This window comes from Oncorhynchus keta, chromosome 5 (genome assembly GCF_023373465.1).
Source record: "Oncorhynchus keta strain PuntledgeMale-10-30-2019 chromosome 5, Oket_V2, whole genome shotgun sequence".
NCBI lineage: Eukaryota > Metazoa > Chordata > Actinopteri > Salmoniformes > Salmonidae > Oncorhynchus > Oncorhynchus keta.
In genome coordinates, this window is record NC_068425.1 from 28,493,423 (window position 1) to 28,516,546 (window position 23,124).

Genomic DNA, 23,124 nt, shown 5'->3' on the forward strand with positions numbered 1-23,124 from the left:
GTGATAGTTAGGGCCCTAAACTTCTCCTGACAACATCAGGGGCATTTATCTCTGTTTCTCTGAACACATTCCATTCTCCCAGTCTATTTTCACCACCTTCTATCTCTCTCTGTCTTGCTCCCTTTTTCTAATTACCCCCCTCCCTTCCCTACCTCTCTCTCCCCTCCTCCCTCCTTCTCCCCTCCTCCCTCCCGCTCTCCTCTTGCCTCCAGCATACTGCAGTGGTAATTTACTGCTGTATATGAGCCGTGAATCTCTCTTTATGAATCTCTTTGTCTCACTCACCCACAGGCACATGTTCATATAACGGCCCCCTCCCTCACCCCATTGGATTTCAATTGTCTCTGGTTTATGTGTCCATTCTCTCTCTCAGTTTTAGATAACTTTCTCTCTCTCCTTCACTTTCCCTTTCCCCCTTTTTTTCTCCATCACTCCTTCCACCTCCGTCTCTCTTCCCCTCTCTCTCCCCCTCCCAATCTCTCTCTCCCCCTCTCTCACTCCCTCTCCCACCCTTCTCTCTCTCTTACCCCCCTTCTCTCTCTCTCTCTCTCTCTCTCTCTCTCTCTCTCTCTCTCTCTCTCTCTCTCTCTCTCTCTCTCTCTCGCTTCTTCTCCCCCCTCTCTCCTTCTCTCCTCTCTCTCTCCCTCCCCCTCTACAGCAGATCCGGCTGGCAGAGATAGAGCAGGCATCTCTGAGGTCAGACCAAATGTCAGACAAGTCGTCGTCTCCGGCCCTACCTGATGACCTCAGCCTGGACGACCAGAGTGTCCACCAGCTGCTGGTGCGGGAGGGAAAGGTAGAGATGGAGAGATGGAGGGGTTATAAATGGGAAGGGTGTTTTGGAGGCCAATGGAGGGGGTTGAAACGTGGGACTGGGTAGCAGACCTGGGTTCAAATAGTTTTGAGCATGCTTTAGCCATCCTGCAGTAGCAATAAGGCAAGGTCTGCACTTTAGAGGCTAAGATGTTGAATACTAGTTGAACCCAGGTCTGCTCAGGTCTGAGGATGGGGTGATAGAGGGGGTGGACAGTGGGTTCCCTTGGTCTCCAGTACAGAAAGAATACTTGCATTCCAATAAAGGAAGCATGGCACAAAGTTCCAGGGGCATAAGAATAAATCCTGAATCCTGCTGAAGCTCTAATCTCCTGTACAGAGACCTTCAGGAATTGAAATCCATTCAGTCCACTGCCTCCCCTCTAGACTGTGAGGGCTATCTTCCTCTTTCTCCTCTACTACATCGTTCCTCCCTTTCCTTTAGCCCCCTCCGGCAATTACACCTCTGTCTGCCCCATCCCTCGCTATCTTCCTATCATCCCTCCCTGTGCGTTATCCTTCACTCTAGTTGTTTGATGCTAGTAGGAGTGTGTGGGGGTGGGGGATTGTGTGTTTATACACATTTTACTATACTTATGTGTCATGGTTCCTCCTGGCACCAGAGGGCGGTCTAGAGACTTTTATTGGACTGTGTCTTATTATTTCCCTGTAAGAGAGGTGTGTTTTCTGTTTCCGTTTGTTAGTTCTTGAATTCAGTTTCCTGTATGTTTCCCCTGTGTGAGTTTCGAGTGCTGGTGTTTGTTGTTTTTGGTTTAAAAAATCTGCATCGTTACATTCTCCATTATTCAAGTTAAGTATTTAAGTTTTTCCCAAGACGCTGATTCCTGGTCTGGTTCATTCTCTGCTCATTGGTTCAATTTACCTCACAAGAATAGTAATACTTAGCTGTTTGTGTGTGTGAGCAAGCAAGCACGATAGATAGAAGTAGGCCTTAACCCACTACTGATCCAAATCAGAAAAGAGCTGTTATATTCTACAACCAACTAAAAGGAAGCGATTCCAAAACCTTCCATAACAAAGGCATCACCTACAGAGAGATGAACCTGGAGAAGAGTCCCATTAGGAAACTGGTCCTGGGGCTCTGTTCACAAACAGAGCCCCCTTGACAGCAACATAACTAGACCCAACCAAATCAGAAAACAAAAGATAATTACTTGACACATTGGAAAGAACTAACAACAAAAAAGCAGAGCAAAGTAGAATGCTATTTGGCCCTAAACAGAGAATACACAGTGGCAGAATACCTGACCGCTGTGACTGACCCAAACTTAAGGAAAGTTTTAACAATGTACAGACTCAGTGAGCATAGCCTTGCTATTGAGAAAGGCTGCGAAAGGCAGACCTGGCTCTCAAGAGAAGACAGGCTATGTTGCACACTGCCCACAAAATGAGGTGGAAACTGAGCTGTACTTCCTAACCTCCTGCCAAATGTATGACCATATTAGAGACACATATTTCCCTCAGATTACACAGATCCACAAAGAATTTAAAAAACAAACCCAATTTTGATCAACTCCTTTATCTACTGGGTGAAATACCACAGTGTGCCATCACAGCAGCAAGATATGTGACCTGTTGCCACAAGAAAAAGGCAACCAGTGCAGAACAGAGACCATTGTAAATACAACCCATATTTATGTTTATTTATTTTTCCTTTTCTACTTTAACTATTTGCACATAATGTGACATTTGTAATGTCTTTATTCTTTTGGAACTTTTGTGAGTGTAATGTGTACTGTTAATTTTTATTGTTTATTTCACTTTTGTTTATTATCTAGTTCACTTGCTTTGGCAATGTTAACATGTGTCTCTCATGCCAATAAAGCCCTTAAATTGAATTGAATTGAGAGACCGAGACCTTCCGGCTGTGTCCAGATAGCACACTTGGCTACCAGGGTTGATGTGGGCCATAATCAGTCATCTAGATGGGATTTGAATCAGAAGTGCTCATAGTTGATAGTAATATCCAGATGAAGGTCCTAGGGAATCACTTTTAGCGTTTATTTTATTGCACTTTTATCTGAACCAGGAAGTCCATTGCAGATAAAGAATCTCTGGAGATAAAAGAGATTTCTTCTTTTCCTCAGAGACTAAGTGTGTATGCTAGCAGGCTAGGAGCTTGGACACTCCCTTCACTAATAATGAAGTCCAGTACTGCACCCTATTATGCCCCACTCCACATTTCATTATAATAACAGACAACAGAAACAGGTACAGTGTGTGTCAACATGTGTGTTTTCTCCCCCCAGGAGGAGAGGGGCAGTGACTCCCAGGGCTCAGAGGAGGCTGGCGGAGGAGGGGACTCCTTGACCCAGGCCCAGACAGGGGGGTCGAGGCACTGCAGGGCCCACAGTTCAGTAGCCGAGGAGGGGGCTCCACTCCTGGTGGAGGTGGGGGTCCATCAGAGACACAAGACCCCATCCCACCACAGCCCTGGTGAGTCCAGTCATACCCTCTGCTCCAGCCTTTCCAGCCTAATGTGTATTGCTGTATATGTGTGTGTATATCAGAGGGGTTGGGAAACAAAGTAACATTTCTATATATATTGTATATATAGTATATATACAGTGCCTTGCGAAAGTATTCGGCCCCCTTGAACTTTGCGACCTTTTGCCACATTTCAGGCTTCAAACATAAAGATATAAAACTGTATTTTTTTGTGAAGAATCAACAACAAGTGGGACACAATCATGAAGTGGAACGACATTTATTGGATATTTCAAACTTTTTAACAAATCAAAAACTGAAAAATTGGGCGTGCAAAATTATAATAATATAAAATATTATTTCAGCTTTTATCCCCTTACAGTCATGTGTGCATACATTCTAATACTTTGTAGCGCATGCTCTACCAACTGAGCTACAGAAGGACCATAATTATTAGCGCCACTTTTGCTGCGATTACAGCTGTAAGTCAGCTTGGGGTATGTCTCTATCAGTCTTGCACATTGAGAGACTGAAATTTTTTCCCATTCCTCCTTGCAAAACAGCTCGAGCTCAGTGAGGTTGGATGGAGAGCATTCGTGAACAGCAGTTTTCAGTTCTTTCCACAGATTCTCGATTGGATTCAGGTCTGGACTTTGACTTGGCCATTCTAACACCTGGATATGTTTATTTTTGAACCATTCCATTGTAGATTTTGCTTTATGTTTTGGATCATTGTCTTGTTGGAAGACAAATCTCCGTCCCAGTCTCAGGTCTTATGCAGACTCCATCAGGTTTTCTTCCAGAATGGTCCTGCATTTGGCTCCATCCATCTTCCCATCAATTTTAACCATCTTCCCTGTCCCTGCTGAAGAAAAGCAGGCCCAAACCATGATGCTGCCACCACCATGTTTGACAGTGGGGATGGTGTGTTCAGGGTGTTGAGCTGTGTTGCTTTTACGCCAAACATAACGTTTTGCATTGTTGCCAAAAAGTTCAATTTTGGTTTCATCTGACCAGAACACCTTCTTCCACATGTTTGGTGTGTCTCCCAGGTGGCTTGTGGCAAACTTTAAACAACACTTTTTATGGATATCTTTAAGAAATTGCTTTCTTCTTGCCACTCTTCCATAAAGGCCAGATTTGTGCAATATACGACTGATTGTTGTCCTATGGACAGAGTCTCCCACCTCAGCTGTAGATCTCTGCAGTTCATCCAGAGTGATCATGGGCCTCTTGGCTGCATCTCTGATCAGTCTTCTCCTTGTATGAGCTGAAAGTTTAGAGGGAAGGCCAGGTCTTGGTAGATTTGCAGTGGTCTGATACTCCTTCCATTTCAATATTATCGCTTGCACAGTGCTCCTTGGGATGTTTAAAGCTTGGGAAATCTTTTTGTATCCAAATCCGGCTTTAAAGTTCTTCACAACAGTATCTCGGACCTGCCTGGTGTGTTCCTTGTTCTTCATGATGCCCTCTGCGCTTTTAACGGAGCTCTGAGACTATCACAGTGCAGGTGCATTTATACAGAGACTTGATTACACACAGGCGGATTGTATTTATCATCATTAGTCATTTAGGTCAACATTGGATCACTCAGAGATCCTCACTGAACTTCTGGAGAGAGTTTGCTGCACTGAAAGTAAAGGGGCTGAATAAATTTGCACGCCCAATTTTTCAGTTTTTGATTTGTTAAAAAAGTTTGAAATATCCAATCAATGTCGTTCCAATTCATGATTGTGTCCCACTTGTTGTTGATTCTTCACAAAAAAATACAGTTTTATATCTTTATGTTTGAAGCCTGAAATGTGGCAAAAGGTTGCAAAGTTCAAGGGGGCCGAATACTTTTGCAAGGCACTGTATATGGACTAATTCAATGACTTGCAAAAGTATTCACCCCCCCTTGGAATTATTCCTATTTTGTTGCCTTACAACCTGGAATTAAAATAGTTTTTGGGGGTTTGTATCTTTTGATTTACACAACATGCCTACCACTTTGAAGATGCAAAATATGTTTTATTGTGAAACATATAAGAAAGAAGACAAAAAAAAATGAAAACTTGAGCGTGCTTAACTATTCACCCCACCCAAAGTCAATACTTTGCAGCAATTACAGCTGCAAGTCTCTTAGGGTATGTCTCTATAAGCTTGATACATCTAGCCACTTGGATTTTTGCCCATTCTTCAAGGAAAAACTGCTCCAGCTCCTTCAAGTTGGATCGGTTCCACTGTACAGCAATCTTTAAGTCATACCACAGATTCTCAATTGGATTGAGGTCTGGGCTTTGACAGGGCCATTTAAATGTTTCCCCTTAAACCACTCGAGTGTTGCTTTATCAGTATGCTTAGGGTCATTGTCCTGCTGGAAGGTGAACCTCTGTCCCAGTCTGAAATCTCTGGAAGACTGAAACAGGTTTCCCTCAAGAATTTCCCTGTATTTAGCGCCATCCATCATCCCCTCAATTCTGACCAGTTTCCCAGTCCCAGTCCCTGTCGATGAAAAGCATCCCCACAGCATGATACTGCCATCTCCATGCTCCATGGGGATGGTGTTCTCGGGTGATGAGGTGTTGGGTTTGCACCAGACATAGCATTTTTCTTGATGGCCAAAAAGCTCAATTTTGGTCTCATCTGACCAGAGTACCTTCTTACATATGTTTGGGAAGCCTCCCACATGCCTTTTGGCGAACACCAAACATGTTAGTTTATTTCTTCTTTAAGCAATGGCTTTTTTGGCCACTCTTCCATAAAGCCCAGCTCTGTGGAGTGTATGGCTTAAAGTGGTCCTATGGACAGGTACTCCAATCTCCACTGTGGAGTTTGCAAATCCTTCAGGGTTATATTTGGTCTCTTTGTTGCCTCTCTGATTAATGCGCTCTTTGCCTGGTCCGTGAGTGTTTGTGAGCGGCCCTCTCATGGCAGGTTTGTTGTGGTGCCATATTCTTTCCATTTTTTTACAATGGGTTTAATGGTGCTCCGTGGAATGTTTAAAGTTTCTGATATTTTTTTATACCCAAACCTGATCTGTGCTTCGACAACTTTGTCCTTGATCTGTTTGGAAAGCTCATTGGTCTTCATGGTGCTGATTGCTTGGTGGTGCCCCTTGCTTAGTGGTGCCCCTTTCTTAGTGCTGTTGCAGACTCTAGGCCTTTCAGAACAGGTGTATATATACTGAGATCATGTGACAGATCATGTGACACTTAGATTGCACACAGGTGGACTTTATTTAACTAATTATATGACTTCTGAAGGTAATTGGTTGCACCAGATCTTATTTAGGGGCTTCATAGCAAAGGTGGGAAGACATATGCACGCACCACGTTTAAAATGTTTAAAAAAGAATGAAACAACCTTTTTTTCACCACTTTTGACTATTTTGTGTAAATCCAAATAAAATCAATTTAAATTACAGGTTGTAATGCAACAAAATAGGAAAAATGCCAAGGGCGATGAATACTTTTGCAAGGCACTGTAAAGTATATCTTATGTTTTCACATTATTGAGCCAAACCTGCAATAAAATCTTTAAATGGGTGTACGCAACCAATTTATGTACACCAATCGGTGTACTACAACCCAGTTTATTTGATTTGAACTGAGCTGAGCTAAGCTGAGCTGTACATAGCCAGCCCATCACAGTGCAGGTTGGTCCTACACTCTTAGAAAAAAGGGTTCCAAAACGGGTCTTCAGCTGTCCCAATTAGAGGTCGACCGATTAATCGGAATGGCTGATTAATTAGGGTCGATTTCAAGTTTTCACAACAATAAGCCAAGGTAAGTTGCTAGCTAGCATTAAACTTATCTTATAAAAAACAATCAATCATAATCACTAGTTAACTACACATGGTTGATGATATTACTAGATATTATCTAGCGTGTCCTGCGTTGCATATAATCTGACTGAGCATATAAGTATCTAAGTATCTGACTGAGTGGTGGTAGGCAGAAGCAGGCACGTAAACATTCATTAAAACAGCACTTTCGTGCGTTTTGACAGCAGCTCTTCGTTGTGCATCAAGCGTTTTGACAGCAGCTCTTCGTTGTGCGTCAAGCATTGCGCTGTTTATGACTTCAAGCTTATCAACTCCCGAGATGAGGCTCGTGTAACCGAAGTGAAATGGCTAGCTAGTTAGCGCGCGCTAATTGTTGTTTTGTTGCTGGTTCGAGCCCAGGGAGGAGCGAGGAGAGGGACGGAAGCTATACTGTTACACTGGCAATACTAAAGTGCCTATAAGAACATCCAATAGTCAAAGGTTAATGAAATACAAATGGTATAGAGGGAAATAGTCCTATAATTCCTATAATAACTACAACCTAAAACTTTTTACCTGGGAATATTGAAGACTCATGTTAAAAGGAACCACCAGCTTTCATATGTTCTCATGTTCTGAGCAAGGAACTGAAACGTTAGCTTTCTTACATAGCACATATTGCACTTTTACTTTCTTCATCAACACTTTGTTTTTGCATGATTTAAACCAAATTGAACATGTTTCATGATTTACTTGAGGCTAAATTGATTTTATTGATGTATTATATTAAGTTAAAATAAGTGTCATTATTACAAATACATTTTTAAAAATCGGCCGATTAATCGGTACCGGCTTTTTTTGGGGGTGTCCTCCAATAATCGGTATCGGCGTTGAAAAATCATAATCGGTCGACCTCTAGTCCCAATACGATAACCCTCTTTGGTTCCAGGTAGAACCGTTTTTGGTTCCAGGTAGAACTCATATGGGCTCCATATAGAACCCTGTGGGGAAAGTGTTCTACATTGAATCCAATAGGGTTCTACCTGGAACCAAATATGTACTACCTGGAAACAAAAAGGGTTCTTCAAACGGTTCTCCTTTGGGGACAGCTGAAAAAACCCTTTTGGTTCTAGATAGCAGTTTATTTTTTTTGAAGAGTGTATTCATGGGTTGCACCTCCGTTGCATCATGACATTGTTATGAACGTTCTCAAGCCGCTCTCCGCCATAGTGGTGCCCGAAAGTCGAGTGATGCCCAGTCATTCTGAAAGGGGCCTAATGACTGTTTACACTATAGTGGCCTGGAAATACTATGACGTTGCTACAGAAGGCAAATAATTACTAGGAAACATATTTGCCATCATTATCATGTCGTAAAGTGTACTTTAGAGAGATGGCAATGTTGCCATTCGCTAGCGACGTTAGCTAGCTAAAATCCGGTCCTGGCCCTGCAATTTTAGCTAGTTATCTAAAGTTATACTGCATCTTAAGTCAATCTGGCAACATCATAATGATGACAACAGGTTTTCCTACTAATTAGTTGCTTCCTTTTGAAATGCCATCTTGTTTCCAAACCACTATAATGCACTTTAGACTAAATCTTCATTCATCTTCATTAGCTCCAATTGACAATGTATTAAGTAAAACATTCAGTCAGAACCAGGGCCTAAATAGAATCTTCAGAACAGTATTGTAACGCAATGTGCAATCCATGAATAGAGTGAATCAGACATCACAGTACAGTACAGTGTCATTGTTGCTCTCCCTGGAATGATGTGCATTATTTGCAAGGTCTTTGTTAGTTTAATCATCAATATCAGTAATGACTGTTTATCCCTACAGGCTAAATGGATTGTATTTATGTGTTGTTTCACTCGGGAAACAACACTAGATGGAATAGTATATTTGCCTTACAGCCTTTATCTCTGTCTCCAGGTGGCACCTCCTGTAGTAGCACTAAGGCAGGAGAAGGATCAGATGAGGGAGGAAGAGGAGGAGGAAGAGTAGGAGCGGCCAGTGCCTCTGGTTCTCCTGCTCTTATCCGTCTGCCAGCGGAGTTCTTCCACCCCGTGGCAGCAGCGGCCCTGCCGGCGCCCCCCAGGGCCAGAGAAGGGCGCCCCTCACGGGGCCTCAGACTCACCTCCCCGGCCTCCTGGTCCTCCCTGCGCTCCCAAGGAGCCAACAGCCGGGTGCTCTGCACGCAGGTAAGAACTGGCCTACTGTATGTACTGTATGTAACAGATACCAACACACTGCATAATGTAATTCCTGTAGGGTCTAATGTTAGATCGAGAAATGTACACAAACCTCAGGCTTCCCTCTGATTGGCAAATGTATGTGTCCACCCCTTGTTATCTTTAATGAGTGTCCGCCACACTGTTTGGTGCTGTTATGACCCTTTTGTGTTGTACCCCATACACTGCCACCAGAGCAACCAACAGACTGTACAGTACACATTGCACAGCCTACAGTGTAGTCAGTCAAACATTGACTCTAATGTTGTTATTTATTACAATATCTCACTCCACATCTGCCCCTCTCCCTCTGCCCTCAGTACCCGTCCCATAGTGACTCGTCTCTGGCCAAGAGGAGCTCCGATGGCAGCCTCCAGACCACCCTAGAGGAAGGACTCAGCTTCAGTGTTTCGCCCCCTCAAGACCTGGTGTCCCCCCTCCCTCCTCTTCCCCTGCTCTGCCCCCCGCTCCCTGAGGACCCCACCAGCTGCCCCCCAGGCCAGACTCTGAGACCGCGGCCCAGCCCCTCGTCAGGCCCTGCCCTCACCCTCCAGGCCACTCGGGGCCACCAGCGGAGCCAGAGCAGCGGCAGGGGTAGCATCAGCCCCGGCTACACCCGGGAAGACTCCATAGACCCTGTTCCATGTGACCTGGAGGACCTGGGCATCGGGATCAGTTTGTCTATCGGGGGGTGTGGCTCCAGCCAGGCGGGCAACAGCGAACACTTGTCGGAGACGCTAAGCAGTCTGTCGCTCACATCGTTGCTCTCACCCGCCTCCCTGGCACCGTCGGGGGTGAAGAAATGCAACAGCACTGGGAGCTTGAATCAGGGGGCGAGGAGGGGGGAGGGGAGACAGATCCTAGGGTTGGAGTTGGACCACCAGGGCTTCCTGGCCAACCCTTGGGGAGAGAGTGGGGGAGGCAGAGGAGAGGAGGGACAGTTGGGAGAGGCACCGGACCTCAAGGGGAAAAGCTCAAGCCAAACAACAGTAGGGTCCTGTAGTAAAAACAGATGAAGCCTGAATCCCTTGTTGTCTACTACCGCTCCTATTAGGATTCATCAACCCCTTACTGTTCCTCTCCGTCCCCCTCAGGCAGAGAGAAGTTTGACGTTTTTGACAACGTGTGATGTAATCCCGTGAATTCCTATAACCAAACCCCTCCCTCTCGCTCTATAAATATTTGTTTATGACCCCCCCCTGTCCCATTTTGTGCTACCCTGTGGCAGTGGTTCAGGTGTGGAGGGTCAGAGGTCAAACGGTGGAAGGTTAAACGGGATTACAGGTGTGACCCCTGTGGTGGGGGTGTGGGGGGCTGGGATGGACCCCCCATCATACCCCTGTGGAGGAGAAGGACCCCCAGAGGAGGAGACAGACCAGGAGGGCTGCATCATCATATCAGGGAGATATACATAGAAGACGTAGCCAGAGACAAGCTGAGACAGAGATCTAACGAGAACATTTTGTCTGAACGTCCTGTTTGTTTTCATGTTTTGTTCGGCTTCACAGAAGTTTAAAATGCAAAAATAGAATATCTAACAAAACTGAGCTGATCAAGCCAACAGATTTGATTTATTTTTCAGTGTGGCTGTAAATCACATTGTAGGAGGAGGCTTTATGTACGTTGCAGTGTAGGATGAGCCTGAATGTACGTGACGATATAGGAGGGCTGAAGCCAGATCTGTTGTGGTAGACGGAGGCTACAGGTCCTTGCGTGTGGAGTGGAAGAGGGGTGAGGAGGTCTAGGCTGAACAGAGGTAGTGTAGAGATCACCTGAGAAGGAGTTGTTATAGTGGAAGAGCTGAGACTTAGGTAGCAAAAGCATGCGTTAACTTATCATCACCATCACCTAACCCCTTCCCTCCATCAGTACTTTTCAGGAAGGAGTGTGTGTGTGTGTGTGTGTGTGTGTGTGTGTGTGTGTGTGTGTGTGTGTGTGTGTGTGTGTGTGTGTGTGTGTGTGTGTGTGTGTGTGTGTGTGTGTGTGTGTGTGTGTGTGTGTGTGTGTGTGTGTGTGTGTGTGTGTGTGTGTGTGTGTGTGTGTGTGTGTGTGTGTGTGTGTGATAGAACAACAGGAAAAAGAGAGACAGAGATAGAGACCATACTATGATCCCACTCATGCATGCAACAGTTTGTGAAATAGGCTCTTTTATCCCAACGTCACTCACTCAGAGAGAAGGACAGGGAGTGAATGAGAGAGACAGGACAGCCTGCTATATTCACTCACAGTAGCAAATTCTCTCTGTCAAAGACACTGACCCTCCTGAGACAAACAACCTGAGGAGACGAGACGAGCACCATTCACTCTGGGAGATGAAAAACTCACACCTGCATACAGTTGCTTCACAATGGAAGGTGTGTGAAATTCAAACCTGTCACTTCTTTCTCTTTGTCACTTTGCCAAAGTAAGAAAGGAAGAATATATCAGAGATATGAATTCCAGACCAATAGAACCTCCTAGAAGATGGAGGCAGTTTGCCTGCATGATGGAATTATTGCATTTTACCCAAGAGTTTTAATATATATACCGAAGTGTATCAAGATGTCAATGTTGGGATGATAATTATAAAGTGGTTTCTATTCCAATATTTTTTTAGAATACAGAATAGGAGCGTGACAGTGTTGTCATGACTTTGTCCTTAACCTATACCTTACCCGTACGATTTCTCGTATAACTTATTGTCGAAAACCATTTGTCTGCAGGTGGCTTTCACTTTTATAATGTGGGGTTAAAAATATATACTTTTTATTATTAAAAGTGTGTGGAGAGAACAACCAAGCAAAAAAATGTAAATAAGCTCTGTGTGCTGAAGAAAAAGTTCCCTTGGGGACACGTAACTTTGGGAATTTCGGTTCCTCCTGGAATTTTGGATTTTGGAATCCCAAATGAAGACCAAAGGAGGGAAGGGCCATAATTTCGCAGCACAGGAGAACATTTCCTAATCACAGACATTCCCGGGACGAACAGGGAGTGTTGTCGCTTAGCTTAGCCTCCTATGCTAACACCAAGATGAAAAAACATTGCTGATCTTTTTGAAAGCTTTAATTTGAGTGTCATACCAATACATGATGACACATCTAATTATTGACACATCAATGTTCGTTAGCATGGTTATGGGATTGCAATAGGATGCTTCTCCGTTTAAAAGATACGCAATTCACTCACCCAGTCTATCTCTCTCTCTAACACACATCTGTAGTAGCAAACCCTAGTTTTGATATCAAGCTGTCACTGTAACGATGAATAAACATTGCATCTTTTCCCAACCTTTTGGTATGCCACTCAGTACATCTGAGATGAAGTGGCCATCTTAGCCTGACCTAGAATACACTTTTGTATCCCTGGTGGGTTTTTTTGGAGGGGGGGGGGGTTCTCATTGAGGTGATGAGCAAAGTTCGGTTTGATCTGTTTAATGAACTTCATTGACATTTAATTGAATCACTGGTGATTGTCTTTAACATGTTTGTAACATGTGGGATATCAGTGAGTGGTTATTGCTATGGGTTGTCTGTTACTATAACTTCAGGAGATGCCACTTTATTATTATAGTCCACACCTGGACCGTCTTGGTTAATGGTGGTGGGAATAGGTAGAAGTTGCCCCTAACCACTGATACAAGGTCAGATATTAGTTCATCCCCTTAATCTTTAAGGTTAGAATAAAGGGTTGGGTAATCTGATTCCAGATCTGTGGTTAGGGGCGACCTCAACCTCCAGGTGTAAAACATGAGCGTGTGGGTTGACAGGAACCATAACGTGACCTTGAAGGGCTGTTTTAGCTTCAAAGATGTTCTCATAAATGACCAGATAAATCTCTAAGTCAATGAATATGGCATCAAAGGTAAGCCCAACGGCACAGCAATAAATGTTCTTATGTGTTTGCCCTGAGTACATGATGTCATAGTAGTTCTTATCTCACCACAGTATAATTGTAGCCTGTTGTATCATGTCCTTTTTCTGAGAAAACAATCATGTCATTGTGGAGTTTTTCTGCCTTCTGAACTAACAGCCACTAACAGAATATATTTCTGACTTTCCGGAGACCAATCAGGAAAGAGCTAGGCTGCCATTGGATCAGATGAACACGAGGTAATTTAGAACTCTGGGTCGAGAGATCAAACCACTAGAGAATAAAGTGTACATATGTCAACTTTAACACACAACATGCTGCAATGCACACTACAATATAAATCTGTACATAATTTTGAATGTATGCTATGTTATCAACAATAATGACAACACCTAAAAAACATGCAGTTTGTTGAGACTAAAAGCATACAACCAATCAAAACTTTAATTTTACATGATAGATCCACAGATACAATTGATATTGTATCATGGAATGTGAAGGGAATGAACAAGCAAATGAAAATCCACAAAATATCACACAGTGGGCCATGGACTTCTCCACATGTGCAGGGTTCAGAGAGAAACTAGTATTGACAGGAAGCATTTCCCTGAATTTTTTTTAACCTTTATTTAACCAGGAATATAATAATAATAATATATGCCATTTAGCAGACGCTTTTATCCAAAGCGACTTACAGTCATGTGTGCATACATTCTACGTATGGGTGGTCCCAGGGATTGAACCCACTACCCTGGCGTTACAAGCACCATGCTCTACCAACTGAGCTACAGAAGGACTCATTGAGGAAGGGCTCATTGAGATTAAAATCTCTTTTTCAAGAGCGCCCTGGCCAAGATAGGCAGCACCAAGTCATTACAAAAAAATTACAGACAGACAACATGAAAATCTACAAGTAATCTAGTAAAAAACATTGAATTCACAAGAGTATAAAACAGCAAATTAAAAACATTGACAGGTCAGGGAATCAGCCTCAAAATCCTTCATCAGTGATTTAAAAACACGAATCGGGACAAGTTCTTCCAGTTTAAAAATATTTTGTAAGGTGTTCCAAGACGATTGCGCAGAGTACATAAAAGCCCTTTTACCAAATTCAGTTTGGACATTTGGAACAGTTACAGGATAAAGTCCAGCAAACGAAGAGAGTACCCACCACATTTATGAACAATAAAAATGCACAAATAAAAAGGTAGTAAACCCAAAATGGCTTTGTAAATAAACTGTGCCTACGAGTGACTAGAGAAGGCCAGCCAACCCTGGTATACAAAGTGCAGTGGTGCGTAAAGGTTTTGCAGTTTAAAATAAATCTCAAAGTGCCATGGTAAAGGTTGTCAATTGATCTCAAACACTGAGCGGAAGTATTCATATATAAAATATCCCCATAGTCTAGTAAAGGCATAAATGTAGCTGACACTAGCCTCCTTCTGGCTTCAAAAGAAAAACAGGCCTTATTCCTAAAATAAAATCTCAATTTCAGCTTCAATTGTTTTGTAAGTTGTTGAATATGCAATTTAAAAGAGAGGCCGTCATCAATTAAAATTCCAAGATATTTATATGAGGTTACAACCTCAATCTCCTTGCCCTGACAGGTAGTAATAGGTGAAAGGTTCAGAGGTCTATTTCTTGCATTAGAAAACACCATTAGTTTAGTTTTGTCAGTATTGAGGATAAGCTTCAATTGACACAAGGTATGTTGAACAGTATAAAAAGCAGTTTGCATGTTCTGGAAAGCTTTTGTAAGAGACGAGCCAAAACAGTAAATAACAGTATCATCAGCATTAAAATGAAGTTGTGCATTTTGGACATTTTTGTCTAAATCATTTATATAAATAGTGAATAAGAGAGGAGCAAATACAGAGCCTTGGGGCACACCATTCAAGACAGGCAATTTAACAGACATAAGCCCATCAAATTGAGTGCACTTAGTTCTATCAGACAGATGGTTAGCAAACCATGCAACTGCATGCTCCGAAAGACCTACACTCGACAATCCCTGCCTTAGTATAGCATGATCTACTGTATCAAAAGCCAGAGAGATCAATAAAAAGTGAGACACAGTGCTGTTTTTGGTCAAGGGCTTCAGTGATATCAACCTTCATGGCTGCTGTAATTGTGCTATGCTTCTTCCTGAAGCCCGATTGGTACATTGATAAAATAGAGTTAGTAAATAAAAACTATTTTAGATGTTCACTTACAAGGGTTTCAAGTATTTTCACTAGGGGTGACAGCTTTGAGATTGGCCTATAATTATTTAAAAGAGTTGGATCTCCCCCTTTTAAAAGTGGTAGGACAAATGCTGATTTGCAGATCTTTGGAATTTCATTACATTCCAGGGTTAGATTGAACAGATATGTCAGTGGTTCAGCTATGAAATCAGCTGCCAGATTTAAATAGCAGGGATCCAAAAGATCAGGACCTGCAGGCTTTCTCTGATCTAAGGATTTCAGGGCTTTGTGTACCACCTGCACTGAGAATGGCAAAAAGCTAAATGTTTGACCAGCTTTCACTGGTTCATCCACACATGGTTGTACAGAGACAGAGGACACTGAATCAAACAGCCTACCAGATGATACAGAGTGCTCATTGAAACAATTCAGCATTTCAGTTTTGTCATATACAGCAACAGAGTCCTTCAAAACACATGACACATTAACATTACTGTTACCAGACATAGACTTAATAGCCTTCCAAAACTTTCTAGGGTCATTCAGGTTATCAGTGGTAACATACATAAAATATTTAGACTTGGCCTTCCTAAGAAGAAAATAACACTTGTTTCGTAACTGCCTAAAAATAAGCCAATCAGCAGCAGAACATGATTTCCTTGCTTTAGCCCAGGCTAGATTACGGTCGTGAATAATACAAGACAGCTCAGAAGAAAACCATGGATTATCCCGCCCTTTAACCCTGAACCTGCGAAATGGGGCATGTTTGTTTACTATTTGGGAAAAACCATCATGAAAGAATTTCCAGGCAGTTTCCACATCAGGGATATGCTCAATGTTGCTCCAGTCAAGTGGGTGAGTTAATCAACTGGGTAGGATTCATAGAATTTACAAAACATTTTTAAATCATCAGACACCGGCTTTAACCAACACCAGTTGAGATCACCAATCAAGATCATTTCACTGTAAAGAAGTTTAGACATAAGGTGCGTCAAAGAAGAAAATGCATCACCGAGAGCAAAGGAGGGTCTATAACAGCCAATCACAGTTATAGAGAGGCCCTTTGAAACCTCAATATTCAAAGCAAGAAATTCCAACTGTTTACAGATAGTTTCAGACTTTGCCACACTTACATGGAATTTAGATTTGACATATATAGCCACACCCCCACCTTTCTTATCCCGATCAGTGCGATAAACATTGTAACCACTTATACAAATATCCTTATCAAAAACAGACTTGCTGTTTTAATCTGACGTGTTCCAGTTCTGCACACAACAGCAGAAAAGTATTGGCTAGTACAGTCGCTATAATATATTAGTCTGAGATTGTGACCTCACTTTGTGACTGCTTTGATTCAGGGGAAGTAGAATACATACACACCATATCTGACCAGGTGTAGAGCAGGGCTGCCCAACCCTCTTCCTGGAGATCTACCGTCCTGTGGGTTTACAGTCCAACCCTCTTCCTGGAGATCTACCATCCTGTGTGTTTACAGTCCAACCCTCTTCCTGGAGATCTACCGTCCTGTGGGTTTACAGTCCAACCCTATTCCTGGAGATCTACCGTCCTGTGGGTTTACAGTCCAACCCTCTTCCTGGAGATCTACCGTCCTGTGGGTTTACAGTCCAACCCTCTTCCTGGAGATCTACCGTCCTGTGGGTTTACAGTCCAACCCTGAGCAGAGAACTGGAAGGAAAGGCGGCCAAAGAGGAGTTGGCTTTGGGGATGACCAGTGAAATATACCTGCTGGAGCGCGTGCTACAGGTCGGTGCTGCTATGGTGACCAGTGAGCTGAGATAAGGTGGGGCTTTACATAGCAAAGACTTATAGATGACCTGGAGCCAGTGGGTTTGGCGATGAATATGAAGTGAGGGCCAGCCAACGAGAGCATACAGGTCGCAGTGGTGGGTAGTATATAGGGATCTGGTGACAAAACGGATGGCACTGTGAGAGACTACATCCAATTAGCTGAGTAGAGTGTTGGAGGCTATTTTTGTAAATGACATCACCGAAGTCGAGGATCGGTAGGATAGTCAGTTTTACAAGGGTATGTTTGACAACATGAATGAAGGATGCTTTGTTGCGAAATAGGAAGCCAATTCTAGATTTAATTTTGGATTGGAGATGTTTAATGTGAGTCTGGAAGGAGAGTTTACAGTCTAACCAGACACCTAGGTATTTGTAGTTGTCCACATATTCTAAGTATAGTAATGCTAGACGGGCAGGTGTGGGCAGCGATTGGTTGAAGAGCATGCATTTAGTTTTACTTGCATTTAAGAGCAGTTGGAGGCCATGGAAGGAGTGTTGTATGGCATTGAAGCTCATCTGGAGGTTAGTTAACACAGTGTCCAAAGAAGGGCCAGAAGTATACAGAATGGTGTCGTCTGCGTAGAGGTGGATCAGAGAATCACCAGCAGCAAGAACGACATCATTGATGTATACAGAGAAAAGAGTCGGCCCGAGAATTGAACCCTGTGGCACCCCCATAGAGACTGCCAGAGGTCCGGACAACAGGCCCTTCGATTTGACACACTTAACTCTATCTGAGAAGTAGTTGGTAAACCAGGCGAGGCAGTCATTTGAGAAACCAAGGCTGTTGAATATGCCGATAAGAATGCTGTGATTGACAGAGTCGAAAGCCTTAGCCAGGTCGATGAAGACAGTTGGTCAGTATTGTCTTTTATCGATAGTGGTTATGATATCGTTTAGGACCTTGAGCATGGCTGAGGTGCACCCATAACCAGCTTGTAAACCAGATTGCATAGCGGAGATGGTACAGTGGGATTCGAAATGGTCGGTGATCTGTTTGTTTACTTGGATTTGGAAGACTTTAGAAAAGCAGGGTAGGATAGATATACCTGTATGTCTGTAACAGTTTGGGTCTAGAGTGTTTCCCCCTTTGAAGAGGAGGATGACCGCGGTAGCTTTCCAATCTTTAGGGATCTCAGATGACACGAAAGAAAGGTTGAACAGGCTAGTAATAGGGGTTGCAACAATTGGAGGATTCAGAACATCAACTATCTGGATTTGGGAGAAGGAGAAATGGGCGAGGCTTGGGCAAGTTGCTGTGGCGGGCACAGAGCTGTTGACCGGGGTAGGGGTAGCCAGGTGGAAAGCATGGCCAGCCGTAGAAAAATGCTTATTGAAATTCTTGATTATCGTAGATTATCAGTGGTGACAGTGTTTCCTAGCCTCAGTGCAGTGTGTAGCTGGGAGGAGGTGCTCTTATTCTCCATGGACTTTACAGTGTCCCAGAACCTTTTGGAGTGTGTGCTACAGGATGCAAATTTCTGTTTGAAAAAGTTAGCCTTTGCTTTCCTAACTGCCTGTGTATTTGGTTCCTAACTTCCCTGAAAAATTTCATATCGCGGGGGATATTTGATGCTAATGCAGTATGCCACAGGATGTTTTTGTGCTGGTCAAGGGCAGACAAGTCTGGAGTGAACTAAGGGCTATATCTGTTCTTAGTTCTACATTTTTTTAATGGAGCATGCTTATTTAAGATGGTGAGGAAAGCACTTTTAAAGAATAACCAGGCATCCTCTACTGACGGAATGAGGTCAATATCCTTCCAGGATACCTGGGCCAGGTTGATTAGAAAGGCCTGCTCGCTGAAGTGTTTTAGGGAGCGTTTGACAGTGATGTGGGGTGCTCGTTTGACCGCGGACCCATTACGGACACAGGCAATGAGGCTGTGATCGCTGAGATCCTGGTTGAAGACATCAGAGGTGTATTTAGAGGACAGGTTGGTCAGGATGATATCTATGAGAGTGCCCTTGTTTACAGATTTAGGGTTGTACCTGGTATGTTCCTTGATAATTTGTGCGAGATTGAGGGCATCTAGCTTAGATTGTAGGGTGGCTGGGGTGTTAAAAGCATATCCCAGTTTAGGTCACCTAACAGTAAAAACTCTGAAGATAAATGTGGGGCAATTAATTCACATATGGTTTCCAGGGCACAGATGGGGGCTGAGGGTGGTCTATGACAAGCGGCAACAGTGAGAGACTTATTTCTGGAAAGGATTTTTTAAAGTAGAAGCTCGAACTGTTTGGGCACAGACCTGGATAACATGACAGAACTCTGCAGACTATCTCTGCAGTAGATTGCAACTCCAACCTCTTTGGCAGTTATATCTTGGCGGAAAATGTTGTAGTTTGGGATGGACATTTCATCATTTTTGGTGGCCTTCCTAAACCAGGATTCAGACACCGCTAGGACATCAGGGCTGGCGGAGTTCGCTAAAGCAGTGAATAAAATAAATGTAGGGAGAAGGCTCCTGATGTTAACATGCATGAAACCAAGACTTTTACGGTTACAGAAGTCAACAAATGATAGCGCCTGGGGAATAGGAGTGGAACTGGGGGCTGCAGGGCCTGGGTTAACCTCTACATCACCAGAGGAACAGGAGGAGTAGGATAAGAACTGGTCGTCTCGTGCGTTGGGGACAGAGAATGCGTTGAATGCTCGTGCGTTGGTGACCGAGAAAAAGGTGAAGACCTCTAGCCATGGCTAACAAAGACTAGAAGCTAGTTAGCTGGCTATCTCCTGATGGAAATTCCAGTTATAAGGAATAAAAATAGCAGATCCGTACCACATTGGGTGAGGCGGGTTGCAGGAAAATATATATTTAATTCGTAGATAGAAAGTGAGATTAGGATATATATGAAAAATACTGGCTATTTACACGGGATAAGACACGGTATACACAAACGTCCTACTGCTACGCCATCTTGGATCAAGGGGAGAATGAGCGATAGAGAGTGAAAGACAACAGGATGTTAGCATTGCCTGACTGCAGGGCCGGCTCCAGGTATAAGCACCATAAGCGGTCGCTTAGGGCCCACAGCCGCTAGGGGTAATCATGGCCGAATTACCGACCGGGCATAAAGGGCACTTGTCCAGGGGCCCTGACATCCAGGGGGGCCCCCATTGCTTTTGTTACCCACTCTCACTCAGATATAATTTTAACATGGCAAAATAAGTAATGGCAAAATTGATTGCATTTCAGGAAATTAGCTTTAAAATTGCACAACTTTCTCCATGGCTCAACGCTCCATGGCAAAATGAGTAGAATTGCATGAAATATGTTATAAAATTGCTACATGTTCTTTCTCTCTATCCCATGCCAAAATGTGTAGACTTACAAAAAAAGTGCTTGAAAACTGCAACATTGTCCCATTTGGGGGGCTTAGGGCCTGACTGAGCTGCAAGATCACATGAAACTCTGAGGTGTTGTTAATCCCCCACCAGCCCACCAACCCCTCAAACCTCCCTATCCTTCCCTCAGGCCTCTGTTCTTCAAATGTCACAGCAGGGTGTGTGTGTGTGTTTTCCATCTGCAAATGGCCTGTTGCCATTGTTTAAATCTCACCTCGAGACTGAGAGTTTGAGGCTGGTTGTAGTTCTGTCTCATTGCTCTGCTACTCTCAATGCCAGACCAAAGTTCACAGGTCAAGGGCATTGACCTCAAGGTAGCCTTCCATGCCATATCCAGAATCCTAGACACAGAGGCTGTTGAAAGAGACTAAACCCAGGTAAAACAAGACCAAGGTCAGTTAAGAGCTCTGCAAAGCTCAGGGGCATTAGACAGACAACCTCAATCTCCATAAACTCAATTGTATTGTTTGATAGATTTTTCTCTGAGAACGGCAAGGTTGGACGCACTTCTACAACGGTCTGTCGGAGCCTATCATTGGTTTTATAAAATGCACTGTCTTCAAGATTTTAATCATACAGGCCAAAGTATCTCCTCTTCAGAAAACCTATAACGAGTACAGGAGTAGTTGAAGGGGAAAAAAAGGACCTGAGTCTTTTAATCCTCATTCAGCCCCCCTTAAATTGAAATCAAAGCTCTCCTCTCTGACTAAATCAAAGTGATTTTCTCCCCGCTTCGACGTTGGACTTGATGAAAGTGGATGATGGCAGACTTCTTTTCAAAGCAGGGAACATTTTATCTTTCCTCCATCTCTGGTAGAGACAGGTTAGGTAGAATGAGGAATTAAGGTATTTCTCTTTCCTCCATCTCTGGTGGAGACAGGTTAGGTAGAATGAGGAATTAATGTATTTTCTCTTTCCTCCATCTCTGGTGGAGACAGGTTAGGTAGAATGAGGTATTAAGGAGCCAGCCCAGAGCACTGAAGTCCCTTCAAATGGTCTGACCACCAAATGACTTCCAGACATATTTATCTCGTTACTGGTTCAGCCCAGGTTACAGAGGCAGGGGTGTATCGAAACTTCTGACACCCTTTGGTGTTTATCAGGAAATGGTGGATGTGAGGTAATTAGAGGTGTGTTACAATGCTTGTAGCCTAGTGAGACACTTATGGTGAGAAGGATGGTTTTAGAACAGAGAACGGGTGGTGGCGACAGAAGGTTTGAAAACAGAGAAGATACACTGTAGTAAATTGCTGATAAAGTGCTACTGTGTATTGACTTGGATCCTCATGATCTACAATGGGTTACTAAGTGATCTCCAATGGCATGGCTGTCTAAGTTCTTATTTTATACTCATATCCTTTTCAGAGTTTTGGAGTAGGTGGCTCATTTAGTTTATTTATCGTATGTTATATATATGGTGAACATATTCTTTGAGGTGAAGGAGTATTTGGGGGATATTTCAATTAATTAAATATTTATATTTTTCCTACCCTCTCTCTCTCTCTCTCTCTCTCTCCCAGACTAAGTACTTGATCACAGCTGTGAGAAACCTTGACAAAAAGCTCACACTTCCACACACCTGAGGCCCACACACACACACACACACACACACACACACACACACACACACACACACACACACACACACACACACACACACACACACACACACACGTGCCCTCGCGTCAAGGCTGCTTATGGAAAACCACTGCTGTCATCCGTCAAGGCCATTTGTGGAGTCCTGGTATTTAACCAGCGACACCAGAGACAAAGATAAAGGAAGATTATAGAAGCAGCACAACAAAAGAACCAGCAGACAAACTGAGTAACAGAGGACTGAATAAGATCAGGAAATGGCTGTTGATCCACAACCCTGAGGAGATTTGAACAGAAACCAAAATGTGTTCTGATTCTCTCTCGCTCGCTCCCCCTCTCTTCTCTCTTCTCTCTTCTCTCTTCTCTTCTCTCTTCTCTCTCTCTCTCTCTCTCTCTCTCTCTCTCTCTCTCTCTCTCTCTCTCTCTCTCTCTCTCTCTCTCTGATTTGATTTGATTTTAGCTTTGTAAAGGTGGTATAATCTAGCGTTCTATACAACCTGACCAGTTTTCTCCAGATCAATAGGCCTGTGAATGAGCTGATGTTGGTCATGACGCTTTGATCTTGCCGCCCTAGGCACCTGGTTTTTCTGGTGCTCTCTGTATCTCTCTCTCTGTATCTCTCTCTGTATCTCTCTGTGTATCTCTCTCTCTCTCTCTCTCTCTCTCTCTCTCTCTCTCTCTCTCTCTCTCTATCTCTCTCTGTATCTCTCTCTCTGTATCTCTCTGTGTATCTCTCTCTCTCTGTATCTCTCTCTCTGTATCTCTCTCTGTATCTCTCTGTGTATCTCTCTCTCTGTATCTCTCTCTCTGTCTCTCTCTTTCACTCTCTCGCTCTTTCTATCTCTCTGTATCTCTCTCTCTCTGTATCTCTCTATCTCTCTCTCTCTCTGTATCTCTCTCTCTGTATATCTCTCTCTCTGTATCTCTCTCTCTGTATCTCTCTCTCTGTATCTCTCTCTCTCTCTCTTTCACTCTCTCGCTATTTCTCTCTCTCTGTATCTCTCTCTCTGTATCTCTCTGTATCTCTCTGTATCTCTCTCTCTGTATCTCTCTCTCTGTATCTCTCTCTCTGTATCTCTCTCTCTCTCGCTCTTTCT

At 43.4% G+C, this 23,124-nt stretch overlaps 1 protein-coding gene across 1 annotated transcript in view; it reads left to right on the top strand.

The window, feature by feature from the left end:
- Positions 1–13,127, top strand: part of LOC118382482 (voltage-dependent T-type calcium channel subunit alpha-1I-like) — a 167,259-nt gene extending 154,132 nt beyond the window's left edge. Inside the window, exons 32-35 of the mRNA XM_052520010.1 lie at positions 659–796; positions 3,084–3,270; positions 8,941–9,209; positions 9,560–13,127. Coding sequence (XP_052375970.1) covers positions 659–796; positions 3,084–3,270; positions 8,941–9,209; positions 9,560–10,255 — 1,290 coding nt within the window. The 3' untranslated portion in view covers positions 10,256–13,127. The remainder of the gene's footprint in view (positions 1–658; positions 797–3,083; positions 3,271–8,940; positions 9,210–9,559) is intronic.
- The last annotated feature ends 9,997 nt before the right edge of the window (positions 13,128–23,124 follow it).